Source organism: Adiantum capillus-veneris, chromosome 17, assembly GCF_014529385.1.
Source record: "Adiantum capillus-veneris isolate H3 chromosome 17, ASM1452938v2, whole genome shotgun sequence".
NCBI lineage: Eukaryota > Viridiplantae > Streptophyta > Polypodiopsida > Polypodiales > Pteridaceae > Adiantum > Adiantum capillus-veneris.
The window spans coordinates 140,666,422-140,684,030 of NC_140947.1; the positions used below are offsets into that span (position 1 = coordinate 140,666,422).

At 41.4% G+C, this 17,609-nt stretch overlaps 1 protein-coding gene across 1 annotated transcript; it reads right to left on the reverse strand.

Moving 5' to 3' along the window:
* Positions 1 to 16,261: 16,261 nt before the first annotated feature.
* LOC147438186 (RING-H2 finger protein ATL78-like) lies at positions 16,262 to 16,998 on the reverse strand. Its single transcript, XM_086486080.1, has one exon. It carries the CDS (start codon positions 16,922 to 16,924, stop codon positions 16,358 to 16,360), a length of 567 nt encoding a protein of 188 aa, XP_086342206.1. The 5' UTR covers positions 16,925 to 16,998; the 3' UTR covers positions 16,262 to 16,357.
* Between the last annotated feature and the right edge of the window lie 611 nt (positions 16,999 to 17,609).

A 17,609-nucleotide genomic window follows, 5' to 3' on the forward strand; every position in this document is an offset into this window, starting at 1 on the left:
GGAAAAATCTCAACCTGTGTTGGGACATCAACCTCCCTTACCCCTGGAAAATAGGGCTATGGTAAGGATTTCTCAACCCATAGAACCACCTTCTGATCAGAGTATGGTCCAAGTAGTCTCATACCATGGAGATTCAGACAAAACTGAGGGGATTTGATGGGAATGCATATGCTCTAGAGGGATATAATCCATGGATAATTCCTGAAGAGATGTCCGAGCCCTCATACATAGCAAAGCCAACTAAAAACCATTACTTGGTCGATGAGAATATGCTCATGTTCATGGCAAATCAGGGATACAAACCTAGGGGCTACCCTCTTAGAGCAGGACAATCAATGGGGGCTCCACAAGATTCTCCACCACCTGTAGGACCATGCTATGAATGTGGTGGCGATCATTGGGCGAGAGTTTGTCCAAACAAAGGAGAATGGGTGAAACTTTTTGGATTCTGTGACGGTTGCACGACCGACCATCTCATTCCACACTGTCAAAAAAACCTTGAAAACAAAGGAAAAGCAACCATGACAAAATGGGAATTGTGCCAAGCTCAAGTGGATTAGAAACAGAACTGAACATTCCGATAAACATGATCACTAGAGCTCAAGCACATGAGACAGCAAGGAACATCCTAGCCAACCAAACGGAGATAGAAAATTTGTCTGTCCGAACCCCTAGGAAATCTTGGAAGGCAAAACGAGACAAGATGAAAGCCAAAAGAGAAAAGGAAAAACGGAATTGGAAACCAAATTACTGAGAACAAAGGAACAACTTCAAAGGGAAAGAGACCTTAAGGGAAACAACGAGATTAAAAAACCATCGGATCTACCATTAGGAAGGTCGGTCTTGGTAGACAAGGTATTCGAACCTTTGGATGCAATTCTAAAAGCTTACAAGGTAGGGCTAAAGCCTAAGCAAACCCAAGAGGATAGGTGCTTAACATACCCTCATCCAGGTTATGAGAAAGAGAGGCTAAAGATGTGCAAGGAGCTCATCCAAGCCGCTCAAAACGCTTATAAAACCATCAGTTCCTATGGCTCCAAAAACTGAGGTACTAACCCAAGAAAAGATTCAGAATTTAGAGGGTGGGGAAATCACAAGAATAACCTACCAGATCCTATAGATGAAACACCATTGGATATGAGGGTGGTAGCCAATACAACAGATGGAATGTATTCTCAAGTACCACTACCAATTTCGAAGGTAGAAGAACAATGGCCTCAAGAGCTATGGGAACAGGTCAGGAATAGAAAAGATGGAAGTGCCACACTTGTATCAGCTCCCATCCCAGAAATCCACCTAGAAGATGAGCTCCATCCAAACGACATTAGATCACTATATGGCGATGCAAGTACAACGGTATTGGAAGACAGTAAACCACAGTCGTTGAAGACCTTACCTTCATTTATTGGTAACCATGAAACTCGATCGGAGGTAAGGAAAGTACCATCTCAATGGAAAGCCAATCTCTTCACGAGTTGATACTAAATCTCTTCACGAGTTGATGTCATCCCCTATCCGTTGTACACTGACTCTATCAGAGTTACTGCATATCAAACCGCATCTTTGGGATGAGGTCAGAAAATTTTTGGAAAAAATGGGGCTGTTAATTCCTTCACCCGAGGCTTCTCCAAACACACTAAAGACACAACCCTCAAAACAGACTAAACATGAGCCAGTACCAGTAAACAAAGTAGGGGATTATTGCGGAGGTGAAGAAGGCAATACTACTCTATCGGTGGAGTACAAAGAGGTTAAATCGATAGCAATCTTGGATAGTGGGGCTAGAATAGCCATAGCAACCAAAGCAATGTGGAAAAAATGGGAAAAATCGGCTCTCAAAAGACGAGAATGAAACTTCAATTGGCAGATGGGTATCTGGAAAGACCCATAGGCATCTTGGAGCAGATTGTGGTAACCTCTTGTGGAATTTCATATGAACACACATTTGCTATTATGAATTTCGATGAGAGCATCAATTTCGACATCATATTGGGTAGACCATTCATGCGTCAGCTCAAAATGGTGCAAGATTGGGGTTACGACTATATCTATCTAAAGGAACAAGGATGTCACTACGAAAATTAGTGTCATGGATCATAGCTATAGAGACGTAGAAAGAACCCCAGTAGAAGACTTGCATTCCACAACTAACCAGGAAGGAGGAATACCGGCTTGGCTACAAAATAGAGCTCACCAGTGGACAAAAGAAGTTTCAGAATGTGGAAGTCTGAAAAAGGAATATTACACTCTTGATAGGACTACTCAACACGAGGCATATATACCAGAGCCTTTCCCAGAAGAGATGTTTGAACCTTTTGGATGGCAACAAATACTAGCCACTCTTGATGTTTGTGTAAACGAGGTGACCCTCACCAAATTTTGTGATGAGGAAGGGTATGATATCATTCCATTCTAGATGATGGATGTCAGCCTAACTCCGGAGTCAGAGGGAGAAGGCCCTGACCAGGACGGGGTTGCGGAGTACTGACGCATAGTGGATGAAAGCTCTGTAAGAGATCTTGACCAAACGGATGAAGAATATTTTCAAGACTCGAATGATAAGATGTTAAAGGATAACACAGACGATGAGCTATCTAGTAGCTCAAGTCAAAGCATCAAACGGAAGGATCAACGGGTGATCTACTATGATTTCCCAAACCAAAATCCTCGAAGACAACGCAGATATCGAGATAAACGTAAAAACAACCAAGACAAGCACAATGAGGACTCAATACCTCTATTAACTAACAAAACACAGTACTTAAGATTAGTAGAAGCGCTTGAATGCCTCAAGGACAAGATATCAAAGAATTACATTAAACCTGACTCAACCAAAACAAAATCGAAGAAGGCAAACACACAAAAACCAAAAAATAAAAAAGAGAAAAATATCGAAAATTTGATTAAGTTGTCCAAAATGGAGCGCAAAATTAGATACAATGAATTGAAGCAAGCCTTGAAGGAAGTTTGGACAACAGAAATGGAAACTGAAGATGAATCAAATAATGATAAATTCGATGCACCTTCCCACTATAAGAAGTATACCATTCAGGACAGGAAAATCGTGGTGCAAAAACCCAAACGAGATCCCAAGGAACCAGGAATTTCATATGATGGGCCTGAAAACGCCAAATGCATAAACTTAGCAGAACCATGCAAGGAGCCTAAACCGGCATACATTGCCATGGACCTTACTGACAAGGAAGAGCAACTTCTAGTCAATACGCTCAGACGATACAAAGATGTATTTGCATGGTCATACAAAGATCTAAAGGGGATAGATCTTGAGATATGTCAGCACACACAATTCCCCTTAAGAGTGATGCCAAACCACACAAACAATGTTCGTACAAGTACAATGAAACTTTTTCCAAGAAGATTAAGGAGGAGATAGATAAACTGAAGGACATTGAGTTTATCTACAAGATTGAACACACCGATTTGGTGTCCTTGATTGTGGTGGTACCCAAAAAGAACGGCAAATTGCGTGTCTGTGTAAACCTCAAACAGGTAAATGTAGCCACCATCAGGGATAACTATCCACTCCCAATAATAGATCATGTTATGAGAGGGTAGCAGGGAAAGAGGCCTATAGTTTCTTGGATGGGTTCTCAGGCTACAACCAGTTGACGATTAAAGCGGAAGATCAGCATAAGACAGCTTTTGCGATAGAGTGGGGTGTATTTGGCTACAAGGTAATGTCGTTCGGCTTGACCAATGCCCCTGCTACATTTCAAAGACTAATGAGCCACGCATTCAAAGAATATCTCAGACAATTTTTGGGGATCTACATGGATGATCTTTGTGTTCATTTTGAAGTGACCACATCACTCATCTAGGAAAATTCTTTAAAATACAGAACGTATTGTATTTTCTTAAACCCGGAAAAATGCATCTTCATGGTAAGACAATGTAAAATTCTGGGCCACATTGTGTCCAAAAACGGAATTTCAACTGATCAAGAGAAGGTACAAATAATTGCTACACTACCGAGACCAACGAAGATGAAAGAAGTGCAAGAATTTATGGGGCATTGCGGGTACTACAGGAGTTTCATATATATGTATGTTGTAATAGCTAAGCCGTTGTACGCCCTCATTGCTAAGTTCGAATGGACGAAGGAATGCGTGCAGGCCTTCCAAAAATTGAAGCAACAATTAATTTCGACTCCAATTTTGCAAGCCCCTGACTGGAGCAAAATCTTTCATGTCCATGTGGATGCATCAGCCTATGCCATCGGGTGCATATTAGCCCAGCCAAGAGAGAAGAAAATGGATTTTACCAGTCGGCAACTAAACAACGCAGAGAGAAATTATACCACTATAAAAAGAGAAGGTCTGGGAATGATCTATGCTGTCAAGAAATTTAGATACTAACTTTTAGCAAACAAGTTTGTCTTCTTGGTGGATCACCAAGATCTGCTATATCTAGTAAACAAACCTTGCAACACTAGAAGAATTGTTCGCTGGTTTATATTACTGCTTGAGTTTGACTTCATGGTAGTCATAAAAAAGGGGACCACACACAAGAGAAGATCATCTTTCACGACTATTTCATGGGGAAGCACTTGAGGGTGTCGATGATGACCTTCCTGATTCATATCTGTTTAACATCGAAATGGTGTCGAGATGGAGCGAAGAGGTCATTCCTCTACTCACAAGTGGCTCACTGCAGATAGAAAGACAACCATCAATTATCCATCAAACAGGAAATCTCCAGCTTTTAGCAGGACGGCTGTACAAACACTGTAAGGATGAGATATTGAGACTATGTGTACAGCTCAAAGATACCACCTACTACCTCAAACAGGATCATTTCACAATGGTGGAAAATAGACAGGCCAACGGCCTACAGAGACTGGGCGTCTACTGGCCAAACATGGAACACAGTTTCCATACATATGTAAAATCCTGCGATAGCTGTACAAAACAACCACTAGTGGAACATGCCACCCTGTTTCAAGTAGTACAAGCACCTAAATGGAGTGCTCACATAGTTGAGTACTTAAAAACCTAGACCTTTCCAAAGGAATGGGGCAAAGCAAGAATGAAAATTGTAGAAGAAGAGGCCAAACAATATCTGCTCATTTTTCCAACCAACTATATAGGCGGGGAAAGGACAAACAACTACGGTTGTGTGCTACAGATAGCGAATATTACGTTATCCTAGATCAAGCACACTCAGGATAGATAGGGGGACATTTCTTGGATGATAAAACGGCAAGGCTTGTGCTACACTCAGGCATATGGTGGTGAACCCTGTTTATGGATGCAGAGACATATTTCAAACGATGTGATGAACGTCAACGCACAAAACCACCCCAAAGGAGAGATGAAATGCCACTGAGACCAATGATGAAAGTACATGCTTTTTCCAAGTGGGGCATTGACTTCATTGGTCCCATTATACCTCCAGAATATAGGACACATGCACAATACATCATAGTAGCAACAAACTACATGACGAAATGGACAGAAGCAAAAGAAACCCAAAAAAATGATGCAAGAACTATAGCTCAGTTCCTTTTTGAAAACGTCTTTACGAGATATGAACTACCTATCAAAATAGTGAGCGATAGGGAAACATACTTTTTGAACGACGTCATTGAAAACCTCCTTGACGAATTCATGGTAGTCCATCACAAATCAGCACCCTATCATCCGCAAGCTAATGGGCAGGCAGAGAGTACCAACAAAATCTTATGCACCATACCCACCAAAATAGTCAACGACTCAAGAAATGATTGGGATCAAAAGCTACACACATCCTTATGGGATTATAGAGTAGCTTTTAAAACTTCCATCGAAAAGACTCCCTTTAACCTGGTATTCGGGATTAACATGATCCTACCACTAGAATTTCTAATCAAAACCCTAAGAGTAGCAACACAATTAGGATGGACGGGCCATGAGCTATCAGAGAGATTAGACACCCTAGAACAATTAGATGAAACCAGACTTGGAGCGATAGCTGAGATATATGCTCATAAAAAACAAATGAAAGCTTTCCATGATCAACACATGATTGGCAAGGAATTCCAAAAAGGGGATTACGTTCTAATGTATACTCTCAAACAACACTCCAAAAAACTCAAAAAGCGAGGGACGGGTCCTTTTGTCATACATGATATATCACAAAGTGGCGCCATCAAGCTTGCAACATTAGCAGGAGAGGAGATGCCTAATTGGATGAGTCGCTGCAAATTAAAGAAATATCTTCTTCCTAACGCCAGAAGAACTCACAATAATACATGCAGCAGCTCAGCACCGACGTCAAGCACAGGATATTCGGGAACAAGCACAACAAGAAGCCAAACTCAGAATATTAAAACACAAAGAGCAAGCAAACTTCCAGAGGAAATCACAACAGAACATTGCTGTTGAGACTGCTCCAATAGCATCCATACAAACGGCAGCTACCTGGTTAGGAGGAATGGATCTACGCATTCATTTACAAGTTGCAGACGGCACCACCGAGCAAGCCTTAATGGACACATGGGCCAGAGCTAATGTGATTAACTACTCCACTTTCAAAAAAATCACACGCGAACCTGTAATTCCAAACACTATGGGGTTCAAAGTAGCAAACAAAGGCACAATGGACAGTCTGGGCCACATAAATTTTACCAATCAAAATTGTTGGAACAGTTTATCCGCATCAATTTCATGTGGTCAAAGATCAGCATCTTAACGAAGCAGTTATTCTAGGAGTGCCGTGGATGCACACTTATCAAGCCACATCACCAAACTGGCATGACAATATCTTACTTCTCAAACACAAGATCCAATCTTTTGTCACGCCATTCGTACAAACGGACCATGTATGGGAACCTCTACCATCGCCAGATGCACCAGCTTAGCGATATTCCACAATCGTGATCAAGGAAACATGGGTTAAAAAATCCATCATGAAAACCAATTCTAGGCAATTGTGGATACCAAAACAACAAACCAATACACGCCAGCCTACATTGCCTACACAGAAATCAAACCTCCATAAATTGCCTACCGATGTTGTCGTACGACCTCAGCCAATGGACCACTACCTTCGACAACCAAACACTGTCAAGTGGGTATGGCAACCAAAACAACCTCGCTCATATGATGCCTCTTCTAGCGAATCCAAACCCAAGTAATTTCAGTGGCGACCAAAACAATACCAAACAGCAAAACAACCATCATCATCCAAACTTTTGCAGGTCCTAGACAAACACAAAGCGCGTCTTCTCCAATTACTATTGTTTGAACCACGTAGCTTCCAGGCAACCTCGCCACCAACAGCCACTGAACATATTGTTCAACACCTCTCTCTTGCACAGCATTTTGTTTCCCCATGCATATCCTCCATCAGCATCATAGAGCCACACTATACAGCTATGCATAGACACGCGCTTTGTTCCCAAGCGCTCTGACACATGTTCATCGAGGACGACTCACTCTAGGAAGGGGAGAAAATGCGGCATGATTATCATTTGTATATATTATTATTATCATCTTACTTCTTTTCTTTTTATTTCCTTTCTTTAAAAAAAAAAAACAAGTTTTTTAGAGCCTTACAGACTCTTAGTTGGCATAATCATGAGCCATACCATCACCATCTAGCACCAGAATAAGAGTATGTTTATAAGGGAGGTGACACTAATTTTAACTAATTTTTGGCCGACTAATAATCATTGTAAATAATTTTCTTTTACAAAAAAGCAAAAAATGACAGATAATCAACAAAAAATTGATAAGTCGAGCCAGAAAAGTCGGAATTGAGTTTTGAAAGCAAACACCAAAACTTCAAAGCAAGGACTTTGAACATGGCAAATATGGAAAGATTTGACACAAGATGAATTTTGAGCCAACTTTTGAAGGATCAAAACTACAGATCGAACGCCATTTGTAAACCGAGTGTCAGAATGACGAACGGTTCGAACTGCAGGTGATATGAACAACAATATGTGATCAATAGAGGTAAGTACAAATGGGGCATTTCAGGTAGACTAGGAACATATAGTCAAATGGGGCAAAATAAGCTCATTTGCATTCACACACACACAGAGAGAGAGAGAGAGAGAGAGAGAGAGAGAGAGAGAGAGAGAGAGAGAGAGAGAGAGAGAGAGAGAGAGAGGGAGAGGGAAAGAGCCACAGGAGCATAAAGTTTCTGGAGTTGTTTCTGTCCACTGCGACCACCTCGGTGGATCTTACTACACCAAATTTGACAGGTATGATCATTATCCTTGCAAGAGCATGTGTGTATGTCCCATACTGCATCAACAATGCCAAAACAACAGATCAAAGCAGTACAAAGTCACAAAATCGGCAAACTAACAGGGCCATTGAGGAAGTCCAAAACCCATCAAAAACCAAAAATATTTCACCAATAGACCCCAATTAGCTGACGGAATCAGGTAGGGTAGAAATAGCAGAGAAAAGTGGTGGAACATGGATCCATGTTCCCCAAACCCTAAAATCAAAGAAAATTGTTCAGTAGCACCCACAGTTGGCAAGGAACAAAATCTTATGACTAGTTTTTCAAAATGCATCCCAACATGGATTGCGATCCATGTTCCTTTTTGCCAAAATCAGGATAAAAGTGGCTCACTAGCTGGACAATGTACAAATAGTATTGGTGTTGCAAAATGATCACAAGAAGTGCTCTTAAGATCATCAAATCCTCTAGGATTGCTACTTTCAGTCTACAAATGGTCTTTTGGTCATTTTCATAGGAAAAAAAGGTGGGATCCCAAAGAAAAACTAATGAGAGGTCAAATGTTGGGATGCCAGCAAGACCTATAAAGAATGGCTAAAGATAGAGTCCTGACAAGTTTTCAAATTACTGCTAAAGTCAATTGAGAGACTTCACACTCTCCTCGGAGCCTATCAACAAGCAAATGTAACCTAAGGATGGTGGTAGGATCAAAACTCAGCAAAGGTTTACTTGCAAAATGGTGAAAATTGCAGGATTCAGTCTGTCTTCTCAAAAGGATTCAATGTCTGGTAGAATTTTCCAAGGAGCCAGGCAAAGCTATGAACTATAGACCTAAATCATCAGAAATCAAGACAATGATAGATCTCAGGCAAAACATGAGTCCAAAAATGGTTGCCAAAAACAGATATGGTCAAAACGGACAAAAAATGGCCATAAACTGGAAAATGGGAAAAACTAAGGAAAAACAGGTCCAAAATTGAAAATATTTCACCAGTGTACTAGGAAAACCTATAGGAAGAAATGTGCACAAGAACTGTATCAAAATTATGGCCAACATGGATTGCGATCCATGTACCTTTTTGCCCAATAAAAGTAAAAACTATGCCATCCGATTCAGTATGTTCAAGAAACCCAAACCATGGAGTTTCAAGCCATTTGAATCCCAAAATCCACTTAAAAATGCCTAAAACCTCTAGTCTGCAAAAGGTTTCCAAAATTTAGCCTAAGTGTCAAACCATTGATCCAAATCCCAAAAATTTTGGACCAAGGCTTCATCTAGATAAACCCTACCAGATGGTATCATCAGATTTTTAAAATTCTGCCCAACATGGATCGCAATCCATGTACCTCCAACTCTAAATCCTGATAAAATTGCTCAGTAGCATCCCCATAAGCCCAGGAACAACTTCCCCAAGTCATAATTTTAGAATTCTTCCCAACATGGATCGTGATCCATGTTCCTTTTTGCCAAATTCATCTGGAACATTACCTCCTTGTGCCTATAGTAATCCTAGATGCACTTATGAAATTTGGTCAATTTGGGGTAGTTTTGACAAAGTTATGCTCAATTTTCCTTTTATGGTCAAGTTTACGCTTTCCGACAGTATTGATCAATAGTTAAAACCTATTTTAAATGCTAAAATTGACAACAGGATTCCTCGAAGGAAAGCACAAAGGGAATGGAATGCTACACCCTAAGATATAACCAATATCTCCTCGAATGAGAAAGCTCACCTCACTGAATAGATACTTGAAGCCATTCTGGCTAACATCTTCGTCGGAAGGTTTCAGGCAGCAGACAGAGAAATAGTCATGGCCACAATCTTTCCACGGGAAATGTGGACATTGCATCAAAAGCTAGAAGTGCAAGCAGGGGGCAGGTGCCTACAATTAGATAGCTTCGTAAGATTGCCTCCTTGGGGAACGGACTTCAGACGAGCTCATAAGTTCCATTCATTACAATGGTGAAGCAACTCTGACCGACAAATATGGGGCAGTCCTCAAGGTAAAGATCACAGCAGAAACTATCAATGAAGCCCTCCATCTCCCGCAAGGAACGCACAATCTCTTGCAGAAGATGAAAGCAATAGACAATGATAAAGCCTTCTTGAAGCAACCAGGCTAGAAGCTGACGTATCAAGACCTGATATACTCAGAAACTAAACTACCATTGCACCTTATATTGCAACATTTCAAGGTGCAGAAGCCGCCCAGATGCTTTGTTGCACATGACCGTGGTAATGGCAATGGGCTTGGCTGAAGGCAGGGTGGTCAGTTGCAACTTTGGCAACTATCTTCTTGACACTATTGTGGAAGCAAACCTAAAAGGGAGTCAAACAAGTAAATCTTACATGAACTGGGGACCAATGCTCACACGTATTGCCTATCAGGCACTGGGGATGATCGAGGATCTACCACCTGCAGAAGCGCAGATAGACCTAATTCACAGATCTGAAAGAGTTATAAAACCCGTGGTAGGACCCTCCAAAGGACAAGACTAGAAGTTAAGCAGACAAGGCAAAGTGCACCTTTAAAAGATTCAGACAATGAAAAGACAGAGTCAAATGCTCAAAGCAGCCAAGAAGTGGGGTCCCTGCAGAGAGACACTCCTTCTGAGTACCAATCTTTGGAGGACGAACATGACAGCCAATACAAGCTTGGATATACACACTTGCGAAAGAAAGTTGTGTATGTGGCAGAGGCTATTTGCATTACACATGCCAGGAGAACAATAAAAGAAGGTGAGGCATTGAGGGAAAAGCTCCGCCAATAAAAGCAAGATCAAAAACAAACCAAAGGAACAAAAGCGGATGATGAGAAAGAAGAGGATGAAGCCGAAAATATTCCGCTGCTACGCAGACAAACAACGGCTTTAGAAAGAATCAAGCAACAGAAGAGACAGAAAGCTGAAGAAAAATAGTAGATTGCCAGCGCCATGCGGCAGCGCATTCACAATGAACTCAAGCAAAAGATGGAGCAAAGGCAAAAAGAAGAATCAAAGAAGCCACGCGTCGATGATCTCGAATCATCTGACGAATCTAATAGAAGCAAAAAAGAGGAAAGTCACTCGCAAGGAGAGGAACAACACGACACACAGGACCAGCAAGGTCAAGACCTTGGTTCTCCCAAGGACGTTGAGGCACGTTCCGAGACTTCGGAAAGAGGGAAGGAAAAAATTGCACGCTTGCTAGAACAAGGAGCGGACGAAAAGCGGACGGAACACAAAACAATCAAGAAATAGAGTCCGCATAAACAAAGCCCGCCACAACATCTTCTACTCTAGAAGATTTGAAACAAAGAGAGAAGCAAGCTGAGGCGACTGAACAATCGGATAAAGGCCAAAAAGGCTAGCATAGGCCAAGATCGCCATGCTCACAAGCGGCCATGGAGGAAGGAGCGGAGATAATTAAATCCTTTGACATTGATGCTCACTTAGAGAAGATCAAGCTATAGTTTCAATGTCAAAGGGCTCTTTACAATCTTCAAGAGATGGAGTTAGAAGATACCAAGAAAGAAGCATCTAAACGGCATCAGAGTCCTTGCAGCTAAAGCAACAAATAGAGGCACTAGAGAAGGCACAACTCCAGGCACAATCGGAGTTGCAAAGAGAACACGAGAATGCAACCTACTATTACAAGGAAGTGCAACAATTTAACGAGGCGAACTCTGCATTGCAGGTCGAGCAGCAACGTCTAAAGGAGGAGCTAATCAAAGAAAGAGAACGGAATGAGAAGCTGCAAAGCTCGTATGTTGTGGTGAGTAGATCCCTAACTCAACTTATGGCCATACAAGAGACCCCCTCCTCCTCAACGACGACTGCAGGATCTACCTCCTTAAATCAAGAAATCAAAGAATTGAAAGCAGTCATGAATCAATAAAATATGACTGACAAATCATGACGGCAGGACATAGGGCCTTACAACAAGCCAAGGATGAGGAAATCAAAGAATTAAAAAGGCAGTTGGCTGAGGCAAGGGGGGATTTAGCAACTTTTGAGAGCAGATCAGACAAAATATCAGCGGGCCCCAAGGGAATTTGAGCAAGGAGGAGGATTCAAACAATCCACGTTTGAAGCTCATCCAGCAGAGGTGCCCACTATCAGCACGGGAAAAGGAATGCAGGAATCTGCAGATCCAGCCACGACATCCACTTCAAGGTTGACAAGGGATGAAATTCAACGCTGGATCTCACAAGTAAAGGACCCTTCGCACAAAGCTTATATGCAATATGAACTGAAGGTGCTGGAATTGGCTGCCCTCCTCATGATCACTCCAGATGAGGTAGTAAAGAATCACGGGCACGAGATGATCGCACTGCCATCGGTACGGCAAGAAGTTAAATTATGGCAGCAAAAGATGCTCTCAAAACTTGTACCAAACAGCAGAGGGGACTACAGGGAGGTTCCTATTATGGCCCATCAGATCCATACAATTATAGACAATCAACCCCTCTGGCGAAAAAAATGGTTTGATCAGCGACCAACCGATGAAACCTATTACAGGAATTCTCCCCAGCATCTCAGGATCGACCCCAATTACTGTCCCATCAACAGACGGCAATCTTGGGACAATTTTTATATTTGGCAAAGCAAAAGACCGACAATGCTAAAATACTCGGTAATCACAAAACCTCTCAATAACAACCCACCATCCGAGTAGTACATGGTTCAAACTCTAAAAGAGGAAATCAACATGATGAAGGAGATCCCAGATCTCGCCTGTCAGATGCTTGTAAAGATTGCCAAAATGCTCATCACATACATTACAGCTTTCAGTAATATCGAAGCAGCAGAGCATCCGTGGCAAGTTTTTGTCGAAGGTACGCGGGGCATTTGCTGGAATATGGAGACAGAAATCCCAAGCAGGAATTTCATCATGGGATTATATGCAAGAGTCATGTTTCTGCCCTCTCATTACATGCAGACCTTCGAAGAGGCTTTCATGACAGGCTTCTTCGAAGTGGACTCTTCCATATTCAATCCAATGACAAAAGATCTGCCAACCCGCCACATCGCCTACCAAAGTACCCTTAGTAAGCTGGCCACCAAAGTCCAGATTGAAGCAAGAGTTCAGAAATTCAAAAATCTCACTGCAACGCTCAAAAGAAGGCACCAGACTCGCTCAGAGACAGCTTGCATGAGGACGTGCAATGAATAGGAAGGGGGAAATGTTTGGTGGATACAGGTGTATGCACACCAAACCCTGTAAACACTACTTGATTTTTCGGAGAAAGTCATGTAATTCAGCCTATGATGATTTGTAATTATGATGTAATTAGGAAATACCCTCTCTACCTCTCTGAGTCTACACCCTTGTAAGAGGCCCGATGGCCGTGGGAAAGCTCTCTTAATTGTTCAAAGCCAAAACCCTTAGTTTGAGAAGGAGATTTATCATTAGCTTGAAGAATAAAATACGTGCCCTGTGGGAGCTTCTTACTGCTACAAATTGTAATCTTCTTTTCTCTTGTACTGGTAATCAGAATTCGTTTACAAACAGCACACTGCGTTCCTTGTTTCTTGCTCTACAATCTAAGTGTAATCATTTTCAATTCTGTTTTGGTTCGCGACACATTGTTTTTTGAGCTAAATGCATTGATTTGGAGGTTAAAATGGGATGTTTTGACCATGGATAAGTGTTTCTATGCTTAAGGAGGACCTTTTCGAGTACTTCTGTTTTCGTTTTCTGCATATTTTTTTTTATGGATCGTGATTTATGTACCTTCCCAGATGGTGACAGAACTTGGTAGGATTGAGCCCTTAAGTGTTGTGATACCTCTCCTTAAGTTTTGTTGCATTCTGGTTCGTCTGGATGCCGAAAAGGCGTAATGACCTAGAGTGGTGAGATTGGACGCATATTGATTGTCTGACTAGGAAGTGGTTGATTTGCTTCTGTACTAGATCGAGTAGCCCTTTTAGTTCACTTTGGTGAGATTGACATTCTCATTAAGTCTCCCTGGCCCATCCCGAGTCGCTTCTTTGCATATTGACATTATGTTAGTACAAAAGAGCTATGCTGCAGAAGTCCGTCGCGGCGACCCGCTAACAATTTGGCTTTGCGTTCAAATGACTAATTCCCTTTTGAGGGGAGGTCACACATGGATGGAGAGAGAGAGAGAGAGAGAGAGAGAGAGAGAGAAAGAGAGAGAGAGAGAGAGAGAGAGAGAGAGAGAGAGAGAGAGAAAGAGAAAGAGAGAGAGAGAGAGAGAGAGAAGAGTGGTGATCGTGTGTTAAGACAACAATATAGAGACACAACAAGATTTTTTTCTGTCAAGATTGGGAAGCGATTATCAAGTGCTTGCTCGTATCTGTTGCCAAAGACAGACGCGAATTAAAGTAGAGGAAGCAGTCTAGGAGGGTGTCGTGCTATAGAGCGAGGTAGCCATCCGTTTACATGTCACTCTGTAGAGGGAGGCAAGAAAAATGTCCTTCAAATTTTCTAAAATCCTTGAACTATCACTGAAATTTCAAAAATTCCCAAAATTCCCTTGTATCTATTTTGGTTTGGTTTGTAAAGATTTCCTAATCTTTATTCGTGTTTGACAATCGAGATCCGTCTTTGGGTGCTTAGCATGTAATTCATCACAAAATGGCCTCACAATTATGTCTAAAAATAATGAAACAATTAATCTCCAAAGCTTGCATATCCAACTCAGATTGTGCTTTTTAGCATCTTGTACGATATACAATCAGTCTTCTTATGGAAAGCTGTGTAAGTAGGTAAGAAAACTATGCATAGATAAGAATCCAATTGCATAATGTTGAATAGATGGTCCTATGGAAATTGTGGAGGCCACGATAGCTGTTTAACATGCAAACTTTGAATATTTTGCAATGTTTTGCAATCTTTTTTGTTTGTTGCCATATTCACAATTGTGAACGGATGTATTAAATTCACCCAGAAGGGAATGTATAACAACCCTCAAGCACCAGTTGTGCTTTGAGGGTCCACAAGATACATTATGGAGCTATACAGCGACATGCTGGCAAAAGGTTGTTATGCTGATTTAGTCTACGTCTCCTGGTTGGTAATGGTGGTGTATGGGTTGTATCTTGGGTAAGGGCTCCTTGTATAGCCCTGGTATGCATTGTTGGATATGTTTATGGATTCCATGGCTCCGTTTGAGCATGGGCTGTATTGTAATTTTTGGTTTTTAATTCAATCTACTCACAAATTTGTGAGTTTTGCTTTTAAAAAAAAAAAAAGAAAAAAAAAAAAGAGAAGTTACGTTTCATGATGTGATCTAGTTGTTACCTAAACCATGATAATTTTGATTGCTTGTTTTCCCTCCTGAAAGGTCTTGCTTTTTCCAATCGAAAGATCACTCCCCTAATATTTTGCGATCCTCATAGAGATTTGAAGAATTTTCCATAAAGCCACCTCTACAAAATGTTGTACTATTTAAGTAAGAACCGATGTGTTCCTTTCTCTTTCTCTCTATGGATTTATAACCATGCAATCCTCATGCAATTCCAAAACAAAAGCAATGGTTTGCAATACATATGTGTGTAGAGCATATGCAACATAGAAGAGGCGGTGGCGGTGGCAGTGGCAGTGGCAGTGGCGGCGACATGGTGGCACATTGGGTAACCTCTATTGGTGATTGGGACAAAGGGCCTCGCCCGAATGGCATTATAAGTGGTATGTTTTGTAATTCCACATTGTTTGAGTTGGTTTATGGTCGGGGTCGGGGTCGGGATATGGCACATTTTGCACATGAGTATTTGTATGATCTATGAGTCAATATAATCTAACTCTCTCTATTGGAGAGCATACTGCTAAAAGAAAGAACAAGATTTATAGCAAAGCCAATTAACCCACTAGAAAACTAATTTTTTTGCCCGTACAATAAAGGGGGGACTGTGGATGTATTGAGACATGCATATACGTACATATGTTTCTTCACCCATACACACGTGCATGTGTGTATGCATATACTCAAATACATCATCGCATTATATGTGTGTGTGTGTGTATGCATGTGTTTGATTGTGGATGGAGAGAGAGAGAGAGAGAGAGAGAGAGAGAGAGAGAGAGAGTTTTTTTTAAAATACATAGAACATGTGAAATGAACGTGGAAAAATGTATTTGATTGTGGTTAGAAACATCAACATTTTGAGATAGCACACTTTATCTTCCAGAATAAAGCATGTTGTTGGTATAAATCATGGTTTCAAATCATAAGAGAGAAGATTATGTCTGCAGATTGGGCAAGAAGAATGGCCAAGAAGCCAAGTATCAATGCAATTTACATGGAAGCCATGAAAGCACGTTGGCAAAAGCCTTATTTTGTCTCCCCTTTCAAATTGTGCCAAGCAAATTGGGCAATCCAAGGAGGACGAGAACGATAAACTGCCAATTTGAGACGGTGATAAATCAGAAGGTGGCAAGCTTCTCGATGTGATTGTGGATTCAAATGGCGGTCTTTCAAAAATGATGATGGGAAATGAGTGCACCACACGATGTTTCAATCCGGTATTGGCAAGCCGGTTCTGCACCTCACGCACGGATTCCCAATTCATGACACGCATAGCGCATTTTGCTAGAGGGATGAGTGCTAATGTGAAGATTATGAAGAAAAGTAATGAGGCAACAATAATTACAGCCTTTTGGTTCCACAGGTTCTCATCATTGGGATGTGGCATAGCACCAACTCCACTTGAGGATAAGTTTGAAGCAAGGCCGGATGTGAGCTTTCTATGTTGTTGTAGCATGAGGTCAACATTGCTCATACTCTCTCTCTCTCTCTCTCTTTGTCTCCCCCCAAAGAGGGAAGAAGGGCTTTGTCTGTTTATCCTTGTTCAAGGATTTAAAGAGAGGTTGGTTTCTCTTATATTCACAAGTGCTTTTGGATTTTCTTTGTGAAGTTTGGGATCTTTGGTGTTTCCCTTGTTTGTGCCAATACCACCAATCTCGATGAGAGGGAGAAGCGCGGATCGATCATTGATACCCTAGATCGGAATCTTTTGGAATGCCGCGAAGTGTCAAAGAGTAGGATTCCCTTGAGGTGTGAAAGAGTGGGATCCCTTTAGTGAATTGTATCTAAACTAGATCCAATCCATGCATGGCAAGTCTCACTATTATTCACAGCTTCTTTGAAATGTAAGTTTGGGATGTGTCGCTTTTGATTCCAGAAGTTGTGACAACAATGCATTCCTCTCTTAGAACTAAAGAAAGGGTACCCTCCATTCTTACATTTGAATAGGACGCCGCTGCTCTCTCTCTCTCTCTCTCTCTCTTTCTTTCTCTCTCTCTCTCTCTCACACACACACACACACAAGTGTGGTAGATTGTTATCCTAGTTTCAAGATCTTGGATGTCTTATGGGATTGCACGTACGGCGTTAAAATTTCTCCTCCCCTCCCCCCACAAAAAAAAAAAAAAAAAAACCCTCAAGAGACAATGTTGAAGCAACCT

Coding starts and splice junctions, on each gene's coding strand:
- LOC147438186 (XM_086486080.1), bottom strand. CDS start 16,924: ATGAGCAATGTTGACCTCATGCTACAACAACATAGAAAGCTCACATCC.